This window comes from Carassius gibelio, chromosome A20 (assembly GCF_023724105.1).
Source record: "Carassius gibelio isolate Cgi1373 ecotype wild population from Czech Republic chromosome A20, carGib1.2-hapl.c, whole genome shotgun sequence".
Taxonomy (NCBI): Eukaryota; Metazoa; Chordata; class Actinopteri; order Cypriniformes; family Cyprinidae; genus Carassius; species Carassius gibelio.
The window spans coordinates 12963612-12984376 of NC_068390.1; the positions used below are offsets into that span (position 1 = coordinate 12963612).

A 20765-nucleotide genomic window follows, 5' to 3' on the forward strand; every position below is an offset into this window, starting at 1 on the left:
TCAGATAAGACAAATGTTTCACTGAAGAAAGAAATATTATGGATTGAACGCTATATGTATTTTGGACAAAAGGAACCATCTGAAGTTGAAATGTCTTGATGGCTTTCTTGCAAACATGCAGTTTTTCACTTCACAAGATATTAAATGATAGGCTGGAGTTTTATTGAGAAATATTTCATGTTTTTATCAGCTGTTTGGACTCATTCTGACGGCACCCATTCACTGCAGAGTATCCACTGGTTAGCAAGTGATGTAATACTAAATTTCTCCAAATCCGTTCTGATGATGGAAATTCAATTTTTTTTGGGGTTAACTTTTTTATACAGTACTGAACATAATATTAAATGGTATAAGATTACTATGATATTGATTATTAAACTTCTCACATGCACACTTTCAAACCCTTGCTTAAATGGATTGGAAATTACTGATAATATTCAGAACAAATGTCTCCGTTCATAATTTTGCCATTTCAGTGTAAATAAATTCCAGAAATTTGTGGCAGGTGGTGACAGACACCTCAGGTGACATTACACTAAATATATATATATATATTTTTTTTTCATATGCATGCAACTTATGCAATGTTGACAAACCAGCTCTGTGAATATTACTTGTACAAATTGTGTAAAGTTGTCTGCCCCCTCACTCCTTGTTCCCTTTAAATTATTTACAGCAAAGGATGACTGAAGAGTGACAATTTAAGATAGTTTCGGTGACGAAATAGTTATTTGCCCTGCAGTTTATGTTCTTAATTAGTATAGGATAAAAATGACTTTCTGTTCAGTATTTCAGTCTCGATTCTCATCTGCTGTTTGGCCAGATTTGTCTCGGTCTTCTCTGGAATAAGTTGACCAGCCCAACATGTCAGCAGTGTTTACTGTCAGTATGATTTATTCAAATAGACAGTTTTGGGACATGGATCATGGGCCTTAAATTTAATCTCACCTATTTTGCACGTATCCTTAATGATGACGCTAAACAAACACATTTGGCTTGTTTGTAAGTGTATGATTAATAGCACACCGCTCTGCGTGACCCTGCTTTTCTTTGTCACGCTAATGTGTAGCTTTGAGGTCTTTTCGTAATGGTAATGTTGTGCATTGGGCCCAGCTTATCCAGTGTATGTTAAGTATATGAGCTGATGTAGAGTAACTGGCAGCAAATACGATGCTTTTGTTTAAAATCCTAATGACCTTGTCACACGGTCAATATTGATCCTCTTGAAATCTGCAATACCAAAGGAGGTCCTGTTTTACTAGATTAATCAAATCCAATGTTACTGACCTTCACGTGCACTTCGGTCAACTTTGTGGGCATCTGTCATGAATTTATTAAATAGACACTCATAGAGTAACTGTTTCAAGAATACACCGTTTTGAGAGGACAGCAGAAACCCCGACAAGATAATCGTGTTTGGAGTCTGAGTGGGCGTATGGAGCAAAGAGAGGGAAAGGGAAACGGACAGCTTATGTTAATCAGAACAATAATTGTGGAATCTGCCATACAGCGACGGCTTCGTTTGTTTATGTGTCATGACGGCCGCTATAAATGGCATCTGCATCTGAGGTTAATCTGAAGGCATCGTCAAACCCGTTTGTGATGATTAAATAATGGAGCTACATCCTACCTATTCCCACGGTCCATGTCCACAATCCTTTAAGGTGCTTGTCAAAAGGGGAGGAATGAGAAGATTGTTTCTTAGAGAAAATAAATAAATAAATAAAAGGCAGATTATTTTGTTAAAGCTTTAAATGCGTATGAGGGAGTGGGGGAAGATGCTAGATGTATCACATTTTGCTTATGTTGTTTTTTAAGGATGGATATATTTGAAATATATTAAAACAAAGTGGTCCAGTGACATATAGTGTCCGACATAATAGGTATGGTCACATTTATCCCTTTTATTTTAAATGTGATTTACTATATTTAATGATATTTTATTATATTATTTATAATTTAGACGTTTTGTATGAATTAAGAGTGTTTTCAGATGTTTTTTGTATTTTAGATGGGACAAAAAAAGTTCAGTAAGCACTAAATGTGATTACAGAACTTTAACTCCAAATCTTGAAATTGTAATTACATCAGAATAAGCTGTTACTATCAGTCATTTTCAAATGTTTTCTGGCAGAGCATTTGTTATGATATGTGATCTTGTCCATTGTTAACAGATAATATTGTATTTGATCTAAATTTAAACAGCCATGAATATTTCAGTTAAATGAATCCACTAAAGTATTTCCCATAAACGGAAAACATACACATTACATATATCAGAAAATGTCATCATCAAGGTCAAACTGCATTTACATTTCAAATAATGTAATACATAAATGTGTCATGTTCAGAAGCTTATCAGGAAATAATTCTAATTGTAATGTAGTGAATAATTTTCAACATTCAACAATTTTCAACATCGACTGACACACCTTACCCTGTTTAGAGTATCTGATACACTTTACTTCACTACCATTTAAACGTTTCATTTAACGATTCATTGCTGAAAAGTAAGAATTCATGGTCTACTAACATCATTGAAAAATGATTATGTGACACTGAAAACTAGAGTAATGGCAGCTGAAATTTCCGCTTTGCCATCACAGGAATAAATTACATTTAAAAATATAATCAAATAGAAAACAGTTATTTTAAATTGTAATAATATATCACAATAATACACTTTCCAAATACATTAAAAAGTACATATATATTTATACATAAGTTTGCATTGACATATAATAACCAGGCAGCTGTGCATCATGGGCCCTTTATAAATGTTTGGTCATGTGACAATAATTATGTAGAGTTTCTCCAAAAACTTCTCACTAGGTGTTTGCTTCAACAGAGATGATGCCAAGTTTATCTGCGTTGAAGCAAACACCTACTGAGAAGCAGCAGGTATGTCTGCATTTCCCCAACGTTAATCAGGTGAAACAGGAAATCACGCCACAAAATGCAGAACAAGAAATATGTTTATCTAGTGAAGGGCACAAATGAGTAAACAGTTCACACGTCCAGCTTGTCACACCCCAACATACGCAGGTATAATGAGGAGAGCAGGAAGTGTCATTTTTTTATCGTAATGTTTTTGCAATCCAGGGCATCAAGCTCCTCTTCCTGTTGCTTCATTGAATGACTCCCTCATTTTAATGGTGCTCATCCTCTGCCTGTTCCATGAACCTGCCATTCCTCTGAACTCTCCGACATCTTACAAGAAATTCAAAGGTCAGTCAACGTGATACTTTTAACATTCATTGAAATCAATAATGGGACCAGTTTCTCGGTTCAGATTCTCATGAGTAGATCACTGGATTCTTCTGAATTCTTCCTTTATTTGCTGCAGCTCACAGATAAAGCTGTAAACAGGAACTCCTCCATCTAATCGTGACAACAGAGGAGTTCAACCTAAACACCAAAACAAGTCGGTAGGGAGCACCTGAAGTGGATCTGAACAGTCTGACATGTGAATCATTGTGTAGAACAACTGGTTTTGATGAGTAAGTCATGTAGATGCTGTACAGGGAAAAGTCTTGTTTCATAATTGAAGTTCAATGTTTCCTCAAGCGAAAATGAATAATGAGAATGTATAATCAGTCATTAATTCGGCTGAAAGTTGGACAAATACAAGCGGCCCAATCTAAATCTTAATATCTGCTATCTGCTATCTAAATACATCATTCCATTTAAAGCAACATTTCAACACAGTTGCTATTTAAAATGTTATGCACAATTAATTACAAATAATTTTATGAAAAAGTGTTTTGTTGCCTTACAAGCAAACTGGTGTTTGTTACCAGACTTTTCCTTCTTGGATGTCTCTACTGGAACAAAAGCTTTAATTCGCTCTTAGTTGAGTCAAGTGCTAAGGTAAAACATTCTTGACAGAATAAGTCTTTTTTTGAAACATGACTAAATTTATGTTGCACCTCTTTACAAACCATCCCCAACATTAATTAATTATAAATTTTTAAATTTTTATATCCGTATGCCAACTAACCCCACTCACACTCTTTTCAGTCTGGCATCATCATTTATTACAGGCTTCAATATTTTAAATCAAAATTCATAAAATGGATAATCCCAGTCCTGGTTCTGATTGCTATTTTTTGTTGCATGTTGTGCCTATAACAACAGTCTTCTGCCAGTGATACACAATATGGCCTCCTGTGCCTTGGTTAAATAACTTTTTTTTTTTTTTAAATACCTTTTTTTAAATAGCTTCCTGTATTTTTATAACAGCTTCGGCTGAAGGGGTTCGTTTTAGTTTTGACATTCAAAAATTGAGAAGTTGAACTCATAGTGAGAACTTTTAATAATTGAATGTCATGATAATATCATAGTGAATCAAGACGACAAACATTCGGATGTCACAGAATGCACTTATCAACAGACATTAAAAAAAAAAAAAAATGTTTTGAAACGTTTATTTAATTTTTTATTATACAACTGAAGAACCTTTCCTCATAGGTCTATAGAAAAACCTATATGGACTAGTGGTTTGATGAATCCAGAAACTAATACTCTGATCTTATGAACTTGTAATGTGTCATCAAGACCTTTTTTAATTTCCAAAATCACAAAAAAAAAAAATAAAATACAACTCAAGAACCTGAAAAGGAGAAAATGTTTTGCTAAACTTGAGGTGCTAAAATAACAGTTGAGAATTTGTTTTAGTATATCCAACCAAACTCTTGTAAAATGTGTGTGTATATATATAGCTTATATTTTAGGTTTTAATAAAAATCTCATTCTATTAATTGTTTATTAAAGACTTGTCATATAGGAAATGTCTGCTACACTGACTGAAAACCATGTCTGTCGCTCCGTCAAAATAATGTGATGAAAACAAACCCAACCAAGAGCTAATGACGTGATTTGGTAGTAAAGCTGTTGAAATATTTTAGTCTCCCGTGATTTTTCTGTCGCTGGTCTCAGGTTTCAGTCAAGGAGGAGCTGAGATCCTCCCGTGGGCCTGCGCTGGAAGCTGCTCGTCTCATATAAAGCGCTTCTCAATGCCGGAGGAAACAGTGAATCACAGCTTCAGAGGGAGTCGAGCACCATCCACTCATCTCTCTCACACTGCTCTTCAGCCACCAGCTGCTCAGTCAAAGTCATCTCTGAGTGAACTTTTACGAAATTCAACAACGAAAGAAAAACTCTTGGTCACACCCGCGCCCGAGAAACAAAGTTTGAGACGAAGGGAAGCTGAAGTTTTGAGAGCGCACATGGCTGCTCTGATAAGCGCGTATTCGTCCTGGCCGGAGAGCTTTGAGTGCTCTGCGGGAAATGCGGACGTACCTGACGGACACACCTCCCACAGAGCTCCCGCGGACAAGGTGTCGGAGCCGCGCATCAGGAGACCCATGAACGCCTTTATGGTGTGGGCCAAAGATGAGCGCAAGAGACTCGCAGTGCAGAACCCCGATCTCCACAACGCGGAGCTGAGCAAGATGCTGGGTGAGACATCATTAATACTATTTGTGTAATATTCATTATTATTAACAGCTCCTATTTATTATTTTTATTAGACTATTATTACTATTATTATTACTACTATAGTAGGAGATTGTTATTAATATCACTGTGAGGCTTGTGAGGCTTCATCGAAATTCAGTTTTGAATCAGTTGTGTTTTGTTTTCATGCATCGATTTCAGAAAGTGGGATGTTTAATATTTACTAAACTAATTATACAAAAATTAAAAGATATAAGTAATTTTGTAAGCTTGAGAAATGTAAAGCGTAAAGCACGCAGAGAACTTGAATCTGTTCGAGACGAACCTGAACTGAAACTAAACTGAAATAAATCACAGTGTGATATAAATTGTATTTATTTAGATCAAGAGCGCATATTATCATGTAACACGTGGGAGACTTTATTACAATCATAAATACTATATAGAAATGCAATCATATAAAATATAAAAATATATAAACAATAATAATATAAAATAAATAATAGAAATAATTTCAAATTCATTAATTTGAAATTAGTCGGATCTTTGGGTTTGTATAAGAAATAACTGAAAGAAAAGTGTCAAACTTCATGGGATAATGAATTAAGAAGTTGTTTTTATTTTGTTATTTTTTATTGTATGTTAGTATTTTTTAATTAGTTTTTAATACTGTTATACATTATTTCAGTTGTGATAAATTTGCAGACCTGTTTTAACAGTTATTGGCATTTATAGGATTTTTATTTATTAATTTATTCAAGTATTCCTAAAAGCTGAAAATGATAAACTCAGTATAATTACTGCCAATATTATATTTCAAACATTATAAAATGAATGCCAAGCTACAAATACATTTTAAAAGATATGTACCTTTTAAAAGATAAAAAAAAAACTATGGTGCAAAAATATCTATATTTTTATAACTGACATTATACGCAATTTTACTAGCTGATGAATATTTCTTTTTTATTATTTATGTTGAAATATAAAAAAAAAATAGTTATGAAGACATTTAATTTAACTTTGTTTGCTGCACACAATATAAGCATACAAACGAACTATTTTTAAAACTAATAAAGCAGTTAATGATTTTGTGTTGGTGCTTGTAAATGGAATAACTAACTGGGCAATCTCAAAAACTTCAAACTGTTCCTTTAAAAATACAGTATTAAGTCGAATGCTCCTGTTTTTCCCCCCTCAAACAGGAAAGTCATGGAAAGCTTTAACTCCACCGCAGAAGAGGCCATATGTGGAGGAAGCGGAGCGGCTGAGGGTGCAACACATGCAGGACTACCCCAATTATAAATACCGTCCCCGTAGGAAGAAGCAGCTAAAGCGCATCTGTAAACGCGTGGACCCTGGTTTCCTCCTGACCACCCTCGGCCCCGACCAAAACTCCCCCCGAGGCTGCTGTCACCCCCTCGATAAAGACGACGAGAGCGCTGTGAGTGGCAGTGTCAGCTTCAGTTCTCCCAGCGCAGCTTTACCCGGCGTCAGGGTCTTCAGAGATCCCGCCAGTTCCAACAGCAGCTTCGATACGTACCCATACGGCTTGCCCACGCCACCTGAGATGTCGCCTCTGGACGCCGTGGATCACGAACACCAGTCCTACTACTCGCCCTCCAGCTCAGTCTCCACCAGCTCCTGCTCGTCTTCCACCTCTTGCCCAGATGACAGGCGTCCCACCCCGGTGCACATGAGCAGTCCACACCCCTACCATCCCGATTACTCCCAGCATGTACCTTTGCACTGTGGGAGCTCACATTTGGGCCACATCCCAATGTCCCATCAGGGAAGTGGGGCGACCCTTATCACATCTCCTCCATTGTCCTATTACAGCCCTTCGTTCCCGCAAGTTCAGATCCATCATGGGCATCAGGGGCACCTGGGCCAGCTCTCGCCCCCTCCAGAGCAGGGGCACATGGAGGGTCTGGATCAGCTGAGCCAGGCTGAATTGCTGGGTGAAGTAGACCGAGATGAGTTCGACCAGTACCTAAATTCTACTAGTTATCACCCCGAACACGGTGGGATGACAGTCACGGGACACATCCAGGTAACGCCAGCTTCTGTTTGCTCCAGCAGCACTACAGAAACCAGTCTCATCTCCGTATTGGCCGATGCCACGGCAGCCTATTACAACAACTACAGCATTTCATAAACACCAAAACAGAGACAGTTGACACAGACAGAGACTGTGGGCTCGACAAGGGTCAGCAATGTGACTGACAGGTGAAAGGAAGGCCGCGGAGGGAGCGGAAAAGAGAAGCTACAGGAAGTCAAAGGACACCTCAGGGATGCATAGATAAAAAAAAAATGAAGTTCATTCCCATCTTTGTTTCCAAAAGAAGAACGGAAGTAAAAGAAAAAATGGACAAACATAGAAAATCCTCTCATATCTTGCCACAAAAGCATGTACATATGCTATAAAGCTTATTTATATATCGAATTGCTTTGCATTACAGCTTATTGTATTGCTTTTTTTCAGTCCAGATATATTCAATTGTTTTTTTTTTTTTTTGAACCTCAATTGTTTTACCTCAAGATTTATTTAAGTGAGGCTGGTCTCTTCCTTTATAGGACTTAATTTTGAAGGAAATTCTTCCCTTTCATTTCCCTTTACCTTCATTTCAAAAAAATGTATTTGTATACTCATAAACAATTAAAAGAATAATAATAATAATGAATACTATTGTATGTCAATTTAGGTTTGCCATATTAATTTAACTGAAATTACATTTCGAGTTTTATACATTTAGCATTCTCACTTTTGATATCCACACTGATGTCAATAACAAGCGAATTACTGTATCAATATTGATGTTTGTTGATCGCCATTCTGTTTGGCCGATTTCATGATAAATTGCATTGTTTATGCCCATTTAAGTACAGCACAATGGTTATGTCTGTAGGTCTGGACTTAAGAAAAAAAAATTGCAGATGCTCTTCATTTTGTGATATATTAAAAGTGAATGTTCTGAGGCCCCATCTGAATTGGACGCCACTTAATAAAAACAAAAAATAAATACAGGTGACTCTTGATTTTGTAATGTCTGGTAGATCGAGACTTTTTGGTCGCTTTTAGTAGTAGTAGAAAGTATAAACTGCTTTATTGGAAGTTAAAGGTTTATTTTCAGCTTCGTTATAATTATTCAGTTCTTTTTCATTTGAATTATTATCATCATTATTATTACTCGTGAGTATATAATTGCTTTATGTAAGTTAAATATGTTTTTGTTTTGTTTTTATAAACTTATAGTATATAAACTTCTTTACAGGATATTAATAAATGTTCTTTTCATCCACATTTATTTCTTAAAAATATTTAACTGAATGTTTATTTAATGTTTCCACTATTTGTGGAGCTTTTTTGCATACATTTATTTTAATACTGAATGCTACCGTTTGAGGTCCTTTCAAGAAGCTGACCTCTACATTTTTTATTATTGTGCGTCGCCATAACCATAGTGTTGGAAACTGGCGGCATCCACCCTAAGTTCCTAGTTTGCTATCAGCAACACCCATTATGCACTCAGTTTCACTCCTCTGCGGATCAGAGGATTAGTGTAAAACAGGCTCTGCTGTTTTTCTCCCCGCCTCCATCTCCACAGGCCTTTTGTTTCCCCTCGTCTTATTCTGGGTGTGTGTCTTAAGCAGATCGCTGGAACACCCCTCCTACCCTACCTTCGCCCCCCTCTGCTGCCTGTCCTATCTTGCTGATGCAGACTTTCATAATCTCTGCGAAATAAATAAATACACCTCGTCCACGTTTTACACGTTCATCGTTTTTATTTCTCTCTCTCTGTCTCTCTCTCCCTCTCTTTTCAAATTCCTTCTCTTTTCTGATAAAAGGAATCTGAAGTGGGGGAAAGAGGGAGGCGGTGGTGGCGTTTGACAAATCCTGGAGTCTGGCTTGGTCTTCCTGCGTTTTTTGGGAACGGTTGAGTCGTGTTTCTTGTAAAGAGGATGTGGCGGAGAAGCAGTGTTTCCTGCCTGATAAGAGTAAAGCCTCTCTCCGTCAGGATGTTTGGGCCCCGGCCGGTCCCCGCATTAAAAGAGCCCATGGCGAGGGAAAGGGAACCTGCTGTTCATTTTACCAGGGAGGAAACATGGCTCTCGTTGATTAATATCTCACACCGTGATTTTTTTAGGACTTCGATTTGACCCTCGTCTGGTTTGGCCACACACCGGGCTCAGCACAGCTTTTCTCAATCGGTCTCTGTTGCTGGCTCCAAAGAGTGCTAGTAGCTCATGGTAATGATGTGAGTCATGGCGTTGTATTCATTTTTATGAAATGTTTCATTCAAAGGACATTTATCATGTGCCTCCAATTTCTTTTCACAAGTGAGGCTGTTATTAACAGTCTGAGTAAATGTTTAAGGTTTAGGAGAGAGGGGTTGATTGGGGCCACCAGCCCCAGGCCGAGGCTTGAATTGGGGCTTGTGACCCAGACACCTCTAGGTTCAGAGTAAGTGGACCCAATATAACCTACTCCACTGGCCTTGGGGAAGGGCATTGTGTGTCATGGTAAAACACACACACATTAAAATCAATATGATTCCATACATTAAAAAATTGGCCTAATCATGGTGTGCTTGGTTTAAACAACAGAGATTATATGTAATATGTATTCAATCAATTAAATATTCAGTTACACATTGATGTAGGCAATATTAGTAGACAGACTGACATCATTTTTGAGCAAAATTTAGACTTTTATTTTTACGATTTGTATAAAAAAAAATATACAAAATAGTATCCTGCAATAATAAATGATTATATCTCAGTTAGGGGTCACAATATCAATCTTGAACAGGCAAATTTATATTAAATGCAAAAAAACACACTTTTATTTACATAAATTACTCCATGGCCCAGGGAATTAGAAAATCATTTGATCTGTTATTGAGTGATTAAATGAATCACCCGAAAACTTGTCTTAAATGACTCGACTTTCTACCACTACACAGAGGAAAGCATTTAGAGCGAACTGAGCCACTAGAATGAATCAAATTTTCAACACTGCATATCAGAAAAGCTCTGATGATAATGAACTGTTTAATTTGTAATGCAAAACTGCGGACCATTTAAGTGAGCACTTGATTCTTTCAACGATGTAATTTTGCCTTCAGAGATTCCTTTCTGGAATATATTGCAAAATAGTATCCACTATTTTAATTATATTTCACAGACACATTAACCTAAATAAATTAAGAAATAAAGGAGAGTTTTGATGAGTGTGTTTGATTATTCTTTCAGCTAAATCAGTGATGTTGCATTTAGTTGTGTTATCAGTAGTCTCACGCCCACGGACTGTTGACTAAACGTTTAATGCATTATATGGCACATAAAATAGGTCTTCATCACACTTCCACTTTCGAAAAGCAGAAGTTTCAAATAGTAGCATAAAAAAACTTCCGCTGCAGCTTGTGTCAATGGCTGTGCACATAGCATGGGATTATTTATTGTGAGTTATGTAAAATCAATACAGATACGTCACCTAAAGAAACCAAACTCAGTTTACAATCATTAATTGAGTATTGTGAAACCAAGGAAAATGGTTTCATGATATTCAGATGTATAAATCATGACTTAAAGGGGAGTGCGCAAGCCACACTGTATGAATGTGTGTGAGCAACACTACTTCAGAGTCGTTTCATTTCAGCATCATGTTACGGGGTGTGGAAATGTCGTCACAATAACAGACTGTAACAGAGTGTAAAACTCTAGGAAATATTTTAAATATTCTATGCCGCGGACTTTAAATACTTCAAATACTTTTGAGAATCCTGCGCTTAGTTGACCCTGATAAGTGCTCGTCATCACAGTTGTAAACACTAGGCTTCCTACTTTCATGAGGGGGTTTGGTGCCACAGTGTCTTTGTTTCCAGGCCGAACGTTATAGAACGCGACACACACGTCGGAAATCCAGTATAATTCAACCAATCCGATGATGACTTCGAAACTCCTGAAGTGTTTCCGCTTTTGAGTGCCATATGCATCAGACGTTCTGCCAACATTCCGTGGGACTAGAAATTCCTTAACAATACTAATCGGAGCCAGATGTGACTACACACGGACTGTAGGACTTTGGAAGTCGTCATCAAATTGGTTGAAATAAACAGGATTTCTGGGAAACGTTTGTGTCACGTTCTTTAACCTTCCGACTAGAAACAAAGATGCCGTGATGCCAACTCACCTCGAAATTCGGACGTATTACATCCACCATGTTGCTACTGTCACATGACCTACCAGTGTCAGTTGCGTTACTTCACTGTCATTCATAAATGCTCTGCCGTGGCCTCATGGTATAGTAAAGTTTCCATCGAATGAACATTTCAGAATCCTGGCGGTAGAAATACTATTTGCCGAATACTATAAATTCTGACATACAACTCCCCTCACATACTGTTTTTCGCCTACAATATAGTTGGTAAGTACGGGATTTTGGATGAGGCACAAGAGCTTTACACACCGGCCTGTTATTGTGGGGACATTTCCACCCCCGTAAACATGACACGGCACAAAACAAAACTTAATTGGTTGCTTTGCTTGTCAGTCATATGTCCTCTTGAGCGGTCCTTGGCCATTCAAAGCAGCCAAGGTTCAAAGACCTTCTTGATGCATTATATGGCCTTATTTAAGATAAACTACAAAAAAAGACAGCTTAGGTAAGGATCGTAAAACAATAGCATTTAGTAATGCGGTTAAGTAGCCTGTTACTGGTCATATTTCAAAATATTATCAAATATTTTCATTATATTTCACTGGACACAATAACCTTAATTAAAATAAGACATTTAAACAGAGTTTAGACGAGGATTGTTTGAGTTTGCTTATTCTTTGGTTAAAACAGTTGCGTTTAGCACTAAAAAGTAGCTACTGGGCATATTTCAAAATATTATCCAATATTTCAATCATATTTTACTTGACACAGCAACTGAATTATACCACAAAATATAAGTATATACAGTGACCATGATAAAGCCTGTTTTAGGTTTTAGGTCACCAATATTCTCAAACACCGTGGCCATTGTAGTCGCTGTGGAGACTTTCAGGAAACCAGGGCAAACAATCAACTCATCTGCTTCAATCTTTTCCTGTGTGAAACTTGAATAATTCTCCATGCAACAGACTAAGAATACACTGCACTCAGTGTCACCCACGGAATGGCCCCTGTTTCCATGTTCCTTAAATAGGCCAGAGTGTTGGCCAGCTCAGTGCTGTGCCTGAGAATTACGTTAATGTGCAGAATGTTATGTGTTTTGTTATGTGTAAAATTAGGTCATGCATCCAATTTAAATATGCAAACAGTAAACTTGACTTTGGGTCAAGTGGTAGAGCATTGCGTTAGCAGCGCAAGGTTGTGGGTTTGATTCCCAGGGAAAACATGTTAGGTTAAAAATGTTAGCTTGTAAGTCGCATTTCCCCTTTTAACAGATTTCCCCTTTTTATAGACTCTTCTTGTTTTTTCTCTCTGATTGCTCCCTGGTTCTGCTCCATTCTCAGGTCAGTTCTGTGGAACGTGGATGTCAGGTAGTCTCAACTGCTTCCTGTTTCCCCAGCAGTGACGTCACATTGAGAGTGCTCCAGCATGCGCATTCTGATGGTGTGACACTGCGTGTATACATGTCCAACATTGCTGAGCACATCTGGGTAAAGTATTAAATGTCCTGAGGGAAAGAAGGTCATGTATACTGACGCCCCTGTTGGAGACATACTGGCTCGAGCTCTGATCATAAGCCTGGCTGGGTGTGGACAAAAGCCACCTGATAACGTCAGGCCATATGCTAAAATGAGTTAGACAGCACATACTGTACACTGTAAAATTGCAAGGGTTTTCAAGAATAAACAATAAAATACTGTCATTTTTACTGTGTAAATTAATGCAGACTGATGCAAATTGTATGCAAAAAGAAATTACACATTGCATTATTCTTTCAAAGTCATCATTATGGTTATTTGTGTTTTCTTCGGCTGAGATCTTGGAGCAGAATAAATCAGCTAATAGTAAAAAAATGTAACTGCATAATTTATTTATTCCAGCATAGTACTCATACAGTTATAGTTATGACTGTACACAGTGCTACGTCACAGTTATTTTCCTGTTACTATTTACTGGTAAGTTAAACTGCAGTCAAACTAAATTGTGTTAAATCATATAAAATATAATTGTAAAAATACACAACAACTATTATATCTATTAGATTGTAAAACTCTTCTAAAACTCTTAAAAACGATTGTAACTATGTACTATTGTACATGGAAAAAAAAATCATAATTAATGATGAGAAAATAAAAGTTTTTACACTATAACAGCAATCTATGGAAGCCAACCTTGAAGTAAAAAAGAAAAAAAAGGAGTAAATCTGAGATAAATTCTTTAAAAATAAAGTACTGCATATTTTACAAATGTGAGATATAGTTGCAATTATGAAATTGTGAGATATAACAAGACGCAATAACTTTAATAAATAAATGAACTCAAATCAACATATTTGATGCCCTTTACAAGTCTGCTCAAAACAGCTGTGTAGTTAAAGGGGAAACAATGACATTGACCTTGTGATTTTACAGAACGAATACCTCACTTTAGTCTACCTAATCACTCTGGTATGTTAGAGACTCACGCGCAAACCTTCCGGATGGAACAGGAGTCTGTGTCTGTCAATATGGTCACTACACATACCAGCATGTGGATCGAGAAGAATAATAACCTGCTTACTATTCATATTTGGCATCCATTACTGGTGGCTGGGGATTATAGGTCTAGCTGTTCTCCTGCATTCCTGCTCATTGTGGTAAGAACAACAGAGTCAGCGAGCAGATGTGGTGCAGGCGTGGTGCAAGGCCAGCTAAAGAATGGACCAGACCCGGCCCAGGGCCCCGTGCCATGTGGTGGAGCCAGCGCATGGGTACAGATGGGAACCCCTGGAAAACTTGAGGGATGCTGCAAGCAGCCAATGGCCACCCACCTGTACCTGCATGTGAATACGCCAGCCGTTTTGAGTCCAGCACCTGTTTACTGCAGATACTGAAAGGTGCCATTAACTGAGAAAATGAGGCTGGAGTTCCACTGCCAACCACGGGAGAGGGAATACAGCTTCCTCATTTTCCTTCTCAGAGGTAAGCGATTCCAATATCAACATTTTATGCCTCGTGTCCTCCTGCTCAGCATTGTCAGGATACTTTCGCTATGCATACTAATTGTGTAATGTGAAATGTAATGTTTTAAAAATGAAACAGCTCAACAAATGGATAGAAAAAAATGGAACAAGTCATGGAACTGTTCAAAAAAGGGTTTGAAAACATATCAGAACATGTTTGAAAAAATAACGTGCACACCTTGATAGTTACAAATTTTGAAATATATAAAGGTCATTTTTTAATGTTTTTGATGGAAGCTTCTTATGCTCACAAGTCTGCATTTATCAAAATACAGTATAAACAGTTATATTGTGAAATGTTATTACAATTTAAAATAACTGTTTCTGTTTACATTTTAAAATGTCATGTATTCATGTGAGGCAAAGCTGAATTATCAGCATCATTACTCCAGTCTTCAGTGTCACATGATCCTTCAGAAATCATTCTAATATGCTGATTTGGTGCTCAAGAAACATTTCTTATTATAATCAATGTTTAAAAAGTTATGCTGCTTAACATTATTGTGGAAACTTTATTTCAGGATTATCTAATGCATAGAAAGTTAAAAGAGCATGTATTTGAAATATACTTTTTTACTGTTAACTTTTGATCAATTTAATGTATCCTGTCTGATTATTTTACTGACCCCAAAACAAATACCCTTTTAATTCTTTACTTTAACCTTGGAAGTGCTTTTCCACAGCTTTTTGTATTTTCAAAATAAAGGTTTTTAACATCAATAACACTAATGCCAATCTATTGCACAAACAAACAATCTAGGGGCAAGCATCTTTTTTAAATTGTTTTTATTATTAAAAAGTTATGTAAATGTACTAGATGAAGGACACAAATGTTTTTCAGGCACTTGACTAATACATTATTATTTTCTTAAAGGTCCCGTTTTTCGTGCTTTTTTGAAGCTTTTATTGTGTTTACAGTGTGCAATATAACATGTTCATGTTTCACGTGTAAAAAAAAAACACAGTATTTTTCACACAGTTCACCTATCTGTATACTGCTGTTTTCACTGTCATAAAAACGGGCTGATGACTTCCTTGTTCTATAAAGTCCCTCCTTCAGAAATACGTAACGAGTTCTGATTGGGCCAGCGGTTCCTGTGCTGTGATTCGACAGCAGCTGAGAGCAGGCTGCCCTCCTGCTAACGTGATTGGGCTAGAACGCATGTGCAAAATGTGCAAAATAATATGGAGAAAAACGGTTACGATTTTCTTCATATTTGTATACCTCAAAGTCAAGGCAGACGTTTGTCACTGCACTTTTAATCCATAAAGCTTTCTGACAAAACAAAAAGCTACTGTATACGAATAGTTTCAGCAATTTATGTGACATCTGTGTCAGGTTCCTTTTCAATTCTGACCCCCAACTACCATACAGAGCTGACATGCATTGCAGGTGTAATCAGTGACCCAAAGTCAGATTTACTGAATCCTTTGCTGATGCAGATCTTGATATTGTGAAAATCCTACCCGGGTCAGTGTTAGTAAGCTGTAAACTCTACAGACTTGTTTTTGTAAAGCACAGGAGCTCCCACGAGTGTCATAATTCTTAACCCCAATGTGGAGGAGGATGTTCTTATTGTGCTTCCTAATTGCAATGTGGATCTTTCATTTAGTCTGTGTAAAACGTCACGTCATTTCCTGTCCTGCTGCTGGAAAGAGTTTTTGGTGACAGCCCAATGCTCTGGAATTTTTTGGTTCCAGTGACCTATGACCTGTATGAACTGCGAAAACCATTAAACAATTCACTTAATCTTCTAAAATCCAAAAGAGGGCTACTTTTAGAGACACTAAGCAATTAAGGTTCTCTGAAAATGAGAATGTCAGCATTACGTTGTATAGGTTTGACAGCTTGGGAACCATTTTTCCAAAGGGGGTTTTCAAAGTCGACCACTAACATCTTGTCTGAAGTTACTAACTATTGTGTCTGTGTTTACTCAACTAATTTCCTTAAACCACAGTAATGATTACGATGAGAGACGTTTTAATCTGTTTCGTCCTGTTACGTCTGGTGTGCACTTTATACCTGCTTTGTAGACAAATCACACGAGTAAGAAAGCATAAGTAATTGACGTCATTATTCAAGCATTTTGCCTGTGAAAACAACAACCGCTCATAGCACTTCTGAACTCATGCTCTCCAACAGCCATACCAAAAATCATTACGTTTATCCTTAAATATGTTATTCTGACAAAAGCGAATTTCCGATGCCTTGATCCCATGTGTTTACAATGTGACAACAGTGGGAGGATCGGTAGCGGCTGACCTTGGCCACTGCACAAAGTAATATCATTTCCCCTCATGTGCGCAAACATTTTAGAGCGATGTTGTTTATGGGTTTGCAAGGCACCTTTTCCTGGTGGATAGTCAGATCTGTTTCCTTAAGACTTCACTTCAAATGAAAATCATGGAAATGAGTCATAGTGCTAGTGACAGTTTGTCATGACACATCTTGACAGGTGCATAACAGGATGTACACTATAGTGTTCATGAATCATTATACAGTAGCCTATAAGCAAAGATGATGTTAAGATATATAGGTATCACAATCAAACATTGAATTGGGGTTCAGATGCACTCTCTCTGTTTAAATCTAGATAAAAAACACTTTTTTCACCAAGCATTCGAATAATGCATCTCATAAATTGTGACAGCAGTTGCATCTGATCAAATGCGCATTCTTACTCTTTATCTTTGGTTAAATTAATTCATTTTACTTTGTTGGAACAGCAGCTACGCTAATTATGTCTCTATTTTTTTCTCTGTTTTGCCACGGGATTTACATTGCGTGGTAACAAGGATTTACACAAGCTCCAGTCTGGATCCAGAACACCTGAGAAGAGATGATGCTGACCATCAGAGGACCTCAGATGATGCCAAACCTGAATCAACAAACAGAACTAACAAATTTTGCTACAAGTGTGATTGCATCATATAATAATTGCTGATGATGTTCATCGTCTGGCTGACTATGTCTTGTATAAATTTTTCTGAAAAATCCTGTCATATGCGCACAAACTGACAGTCACCACTTATAAGCAACAATTAAATATTGTAGAAATTTAATTTTCTGTAAAGTTGCTTTGTAATGATTTGTATCGTAAAACGCGCTATACAAATAAACTTGAATTGAATTTAATTGAATGACATTTCAGCTAATTGTAATTTATTAATATATCAATGCTCATTAATTATAAATTGATATTTGAACAAATGATGTCAATATACAGTATACAACTTGAAATACTGAAAATTTACATAAATGTAGATTAATAAATGCTGTAAAAATACTTATTTTAACAAACTGAAACTTATTGAAAAGTGTTGCCGATATGGCAAATGTGTCTGCTGTGACTGGTTTTCGAGGGACTTTGATTTTGCGCCTTTCGGAAGCTAGCTTGACTGTGAATTTAGCCAAGTGTGATTTTGCTCGGGCCACTGTGACATACTTGGGTAAAGTGGTCAGAAGTGGTGAAGTTCGACCATTAAATGCAAAAGTTCAAGCTATTCAAGAATACTCTGCGCCTACTACCAAAAGAGAGCTTATGCGGTTTTTGGGTTTAGTGGGTTATTATCGTTCCTTTTGCTGTAACTTTTCGTCAGTTGTTGCACCACTTACCGATCTTTTGAAAACCAAAAGAGAAACATCAAACTATAACGAAAAACAATCAAGTTGGCCGCCCGCTCTTCTGCCATCAAGCTTGCTTCGGATGTAATGGAACTGGTTTTTTCGTTATAGTTTGATGTTTCTTTTTTGCACACATCACGAGACCACACCACAGGATATTACCTTCTCGCACATATCTTTAGGATGCCATTACTGACTTTGAATACTATCTTAAGACGTTTTGGTATATTTGTTTGAGCTAAATAAAACGTTTTTTTTACGAATTGGCTTTCTTATGTCCCAGTTTTTGTTGCGTCCCCTTTTTGAGTCACGGGACGTAACAAATGGGGGCTCGTCCGTTCTTAGGCTAATTCTATGCCTTAGTTGAATATGTTTGATTATTTGGATTGTTTTGTTGTTTTCTATTCCTTTAAAGGGGATTGGAAATTATTTGGTCGTGACGTTTGGGGGATCCCAATTTGAATAATTACGTCATGATAGCTGCTTTGGGACATCTGAAAGCGTTTGGTGTAGCTAGTTGTTTGGTCGTCGTTTGAATCCTCCGACTGGTAAGTTTCTTTTGTGCAATAGTGTTTGTTTTGACTTGGAATTTATCCCTGGTAGGTTTAGCGGTGTGTTTCCTTTGAAACATATCGGGTTTTGTTATTTTTTGTAGAGTTGTGGTGAACGCGGGTAGTAGCGGTTGTCTCGGGAGCATTTCCATGGTGTTGAGAATTGTCGCTGGTTTAACCAGTTGCAGTTCCACCCACTGGGCTTGTGTGCTTAATTTCCCCCCGCCAGTATCCACATGAAGATTTAGGTTTTAGTTAAGTAGGTAGATTTTTGGGAGTTAGATAGTGGGCTAATTTCCAAGTATTTGATTGCACATTTGAATACTTTCAGTCTGTGGTTTATTTGCTTATGGCTGATATTGACCAGTTTGTTGAATCGCCGTCGTACGTGTTGTTAAATAAGTGTACAAAAGAACAACTTTTGAAAGTCGCTGAATATTATGAAGTAAAACTTAGCGATAAGAGAATAAAAGAAAGTAGTATTAAAACTGAGCTGAGGAATAAACTGGTTGATAAGAAAGTTCTGACAGCTGAAATGAGTGAAAGTGACCAGCATGTAAAAAGTTTGACTACACAGTCTGCTTTAACTTTTGACCAGCAAAAAGAGTTATTATTGTTACAAATGGAACATGAGAAAATAAAGCAGAAATCGGAGCGTGATAAAATAGAATTGGATAAAGCAAGGATGGACTTGCAGTATTTAAAACTTGCAGTATTTTAATGAGGTTGATCCGGATGTTTTCCAAGTGTGATTTTGCTCGGGCCACTGTGACATACTTGGGTAAAGTGGTCGGAAGTGGTGAAGTTCGACCATTAAATGCAAAAGTTCAAGCTATTCAAGAATACTCTGCGCCTACTACCAAAAGAGAGCTTATGCGGTTTTTGGGTTTAGTGGGTTATTATCGTTCCTTTTGCTGTAACTTTTCGTCAGTTGTTGCACCACTTACCGATCTTTTGAAAACCAAAACAAAGTTCATATGGTCGTCAAATTGTGCGCTAGCTTTTGAAAATGTTAAGTCTCTATTGTGTTCGTCTTCTGTCCTTGCGGCTCCTTGTTTTGAAAGGTCCTTCTCTTTGCAGGTTGACGCAAGTCAGGTTGGAGCTGGAGCTGTTCTCCAACAGTCTGATGAACAGGGGGTTGTTCGGCCTGTCAGCTTCTTTTCGCGCAAGTTTAACTCATACCAGCTAAATTATTCCGTGGTGGAAAAGGAGGCTTTAGCGTTGATTTGGGCGTTACAGCATTTTGACATCTATGTTGGCTCAAGTCAACCTGTTGTTATTTATACAGACCACAACCCCTTGACGTTTTTAAATTCTCTTCACTGTCCTAACCAAAGGCTGATACGTTGGTCTTTGTTTCTTCAGGCTTATTGCCTTGATATTAAGCACATTAGAGGGTCTGAAAACGTTGTGGCAGACGCCCTGTCACGTTCCCCTATGAATGAGGCTTAAGTTGGTGTAAAAAAAAAAACGTTTTATTTAGCTCAAACAAATATACCAAAACGTCTTAAGATAGTATTCAAAGTCAGTAATGGCATCCTAAAGATATGTGCGAGAAGGTAATATCCTGTGGTGTGGTCTCGTGATGTGTGCAAAAAAGAAACATCAAACTATAACGAAAAACAATCAAGTTGGCCGCCCGCTCTTCTGCCATCAAGCTTGCTTCTTATAAAGAGGCAAGGGAAATTGGGCACAGGTGTCACGGATGCAACCAGGTTACGGGGGCGGAGTCATCCGACGTCTACTGGAAAAAAGCCCAATGAATACCCAGGTCGTCACACTCCTCCCCTTAGAACAGGGATCTGTTAAGAATCCCTGCAAACAAACAAACAATTAAAACAAAAACAAACACCATACAGAAAAGAAAAAAAAATTAAGTACCAAAGACAGCAACCAGAGCCAAAAGAGTGTTTTTTTTTTTTTTTTTTTTTTACACCAACTTAAGCCTCATTCATAGGGGAACGTGAC

The 20765-nt window shown here is 37.3% G+C and overlaps 1 protein-coding gene across 1 annotated transcript; it reads left to right on the forward strand.

Moving 5' to 3' along the window:
• Positions 1–3454: 3454 nt before the first annotated feature.
• On the forward strand, positions 3455–8482 carry LOC127938977 (transcription factor Sox-7-like). The gene is made up of 3 exons (XM_052535927.1): positions 3455–3500; positions 4939–5460; positions 6663–8482. The coding sequence occupies exons 1-3, from the start codon at positions 3497–3499 to the stop codon at positions 7613–7615; spliced, it is 1479 nt and encodes a 492-aa protein (XP_052391887.1). The 5' UTR covers positions 3455–3496; the 3' UTR covers positions 7616–8482.
• Positions 8483–20765: the final 12283 nt, after the last annotated feature.

Bases quoted from the DNA above. Each gene is read 5' to 3' on its own strand.
- LOC127938977 (XM_052535927.1), top strand. The intron at 5,461-6,662 runs GTGAGACATCAT...CCCCTCAAACAG, and splicing joins GGAGCTGAGCAAGATGCTGG to GAAAGTCATGGAAAGCTTTA.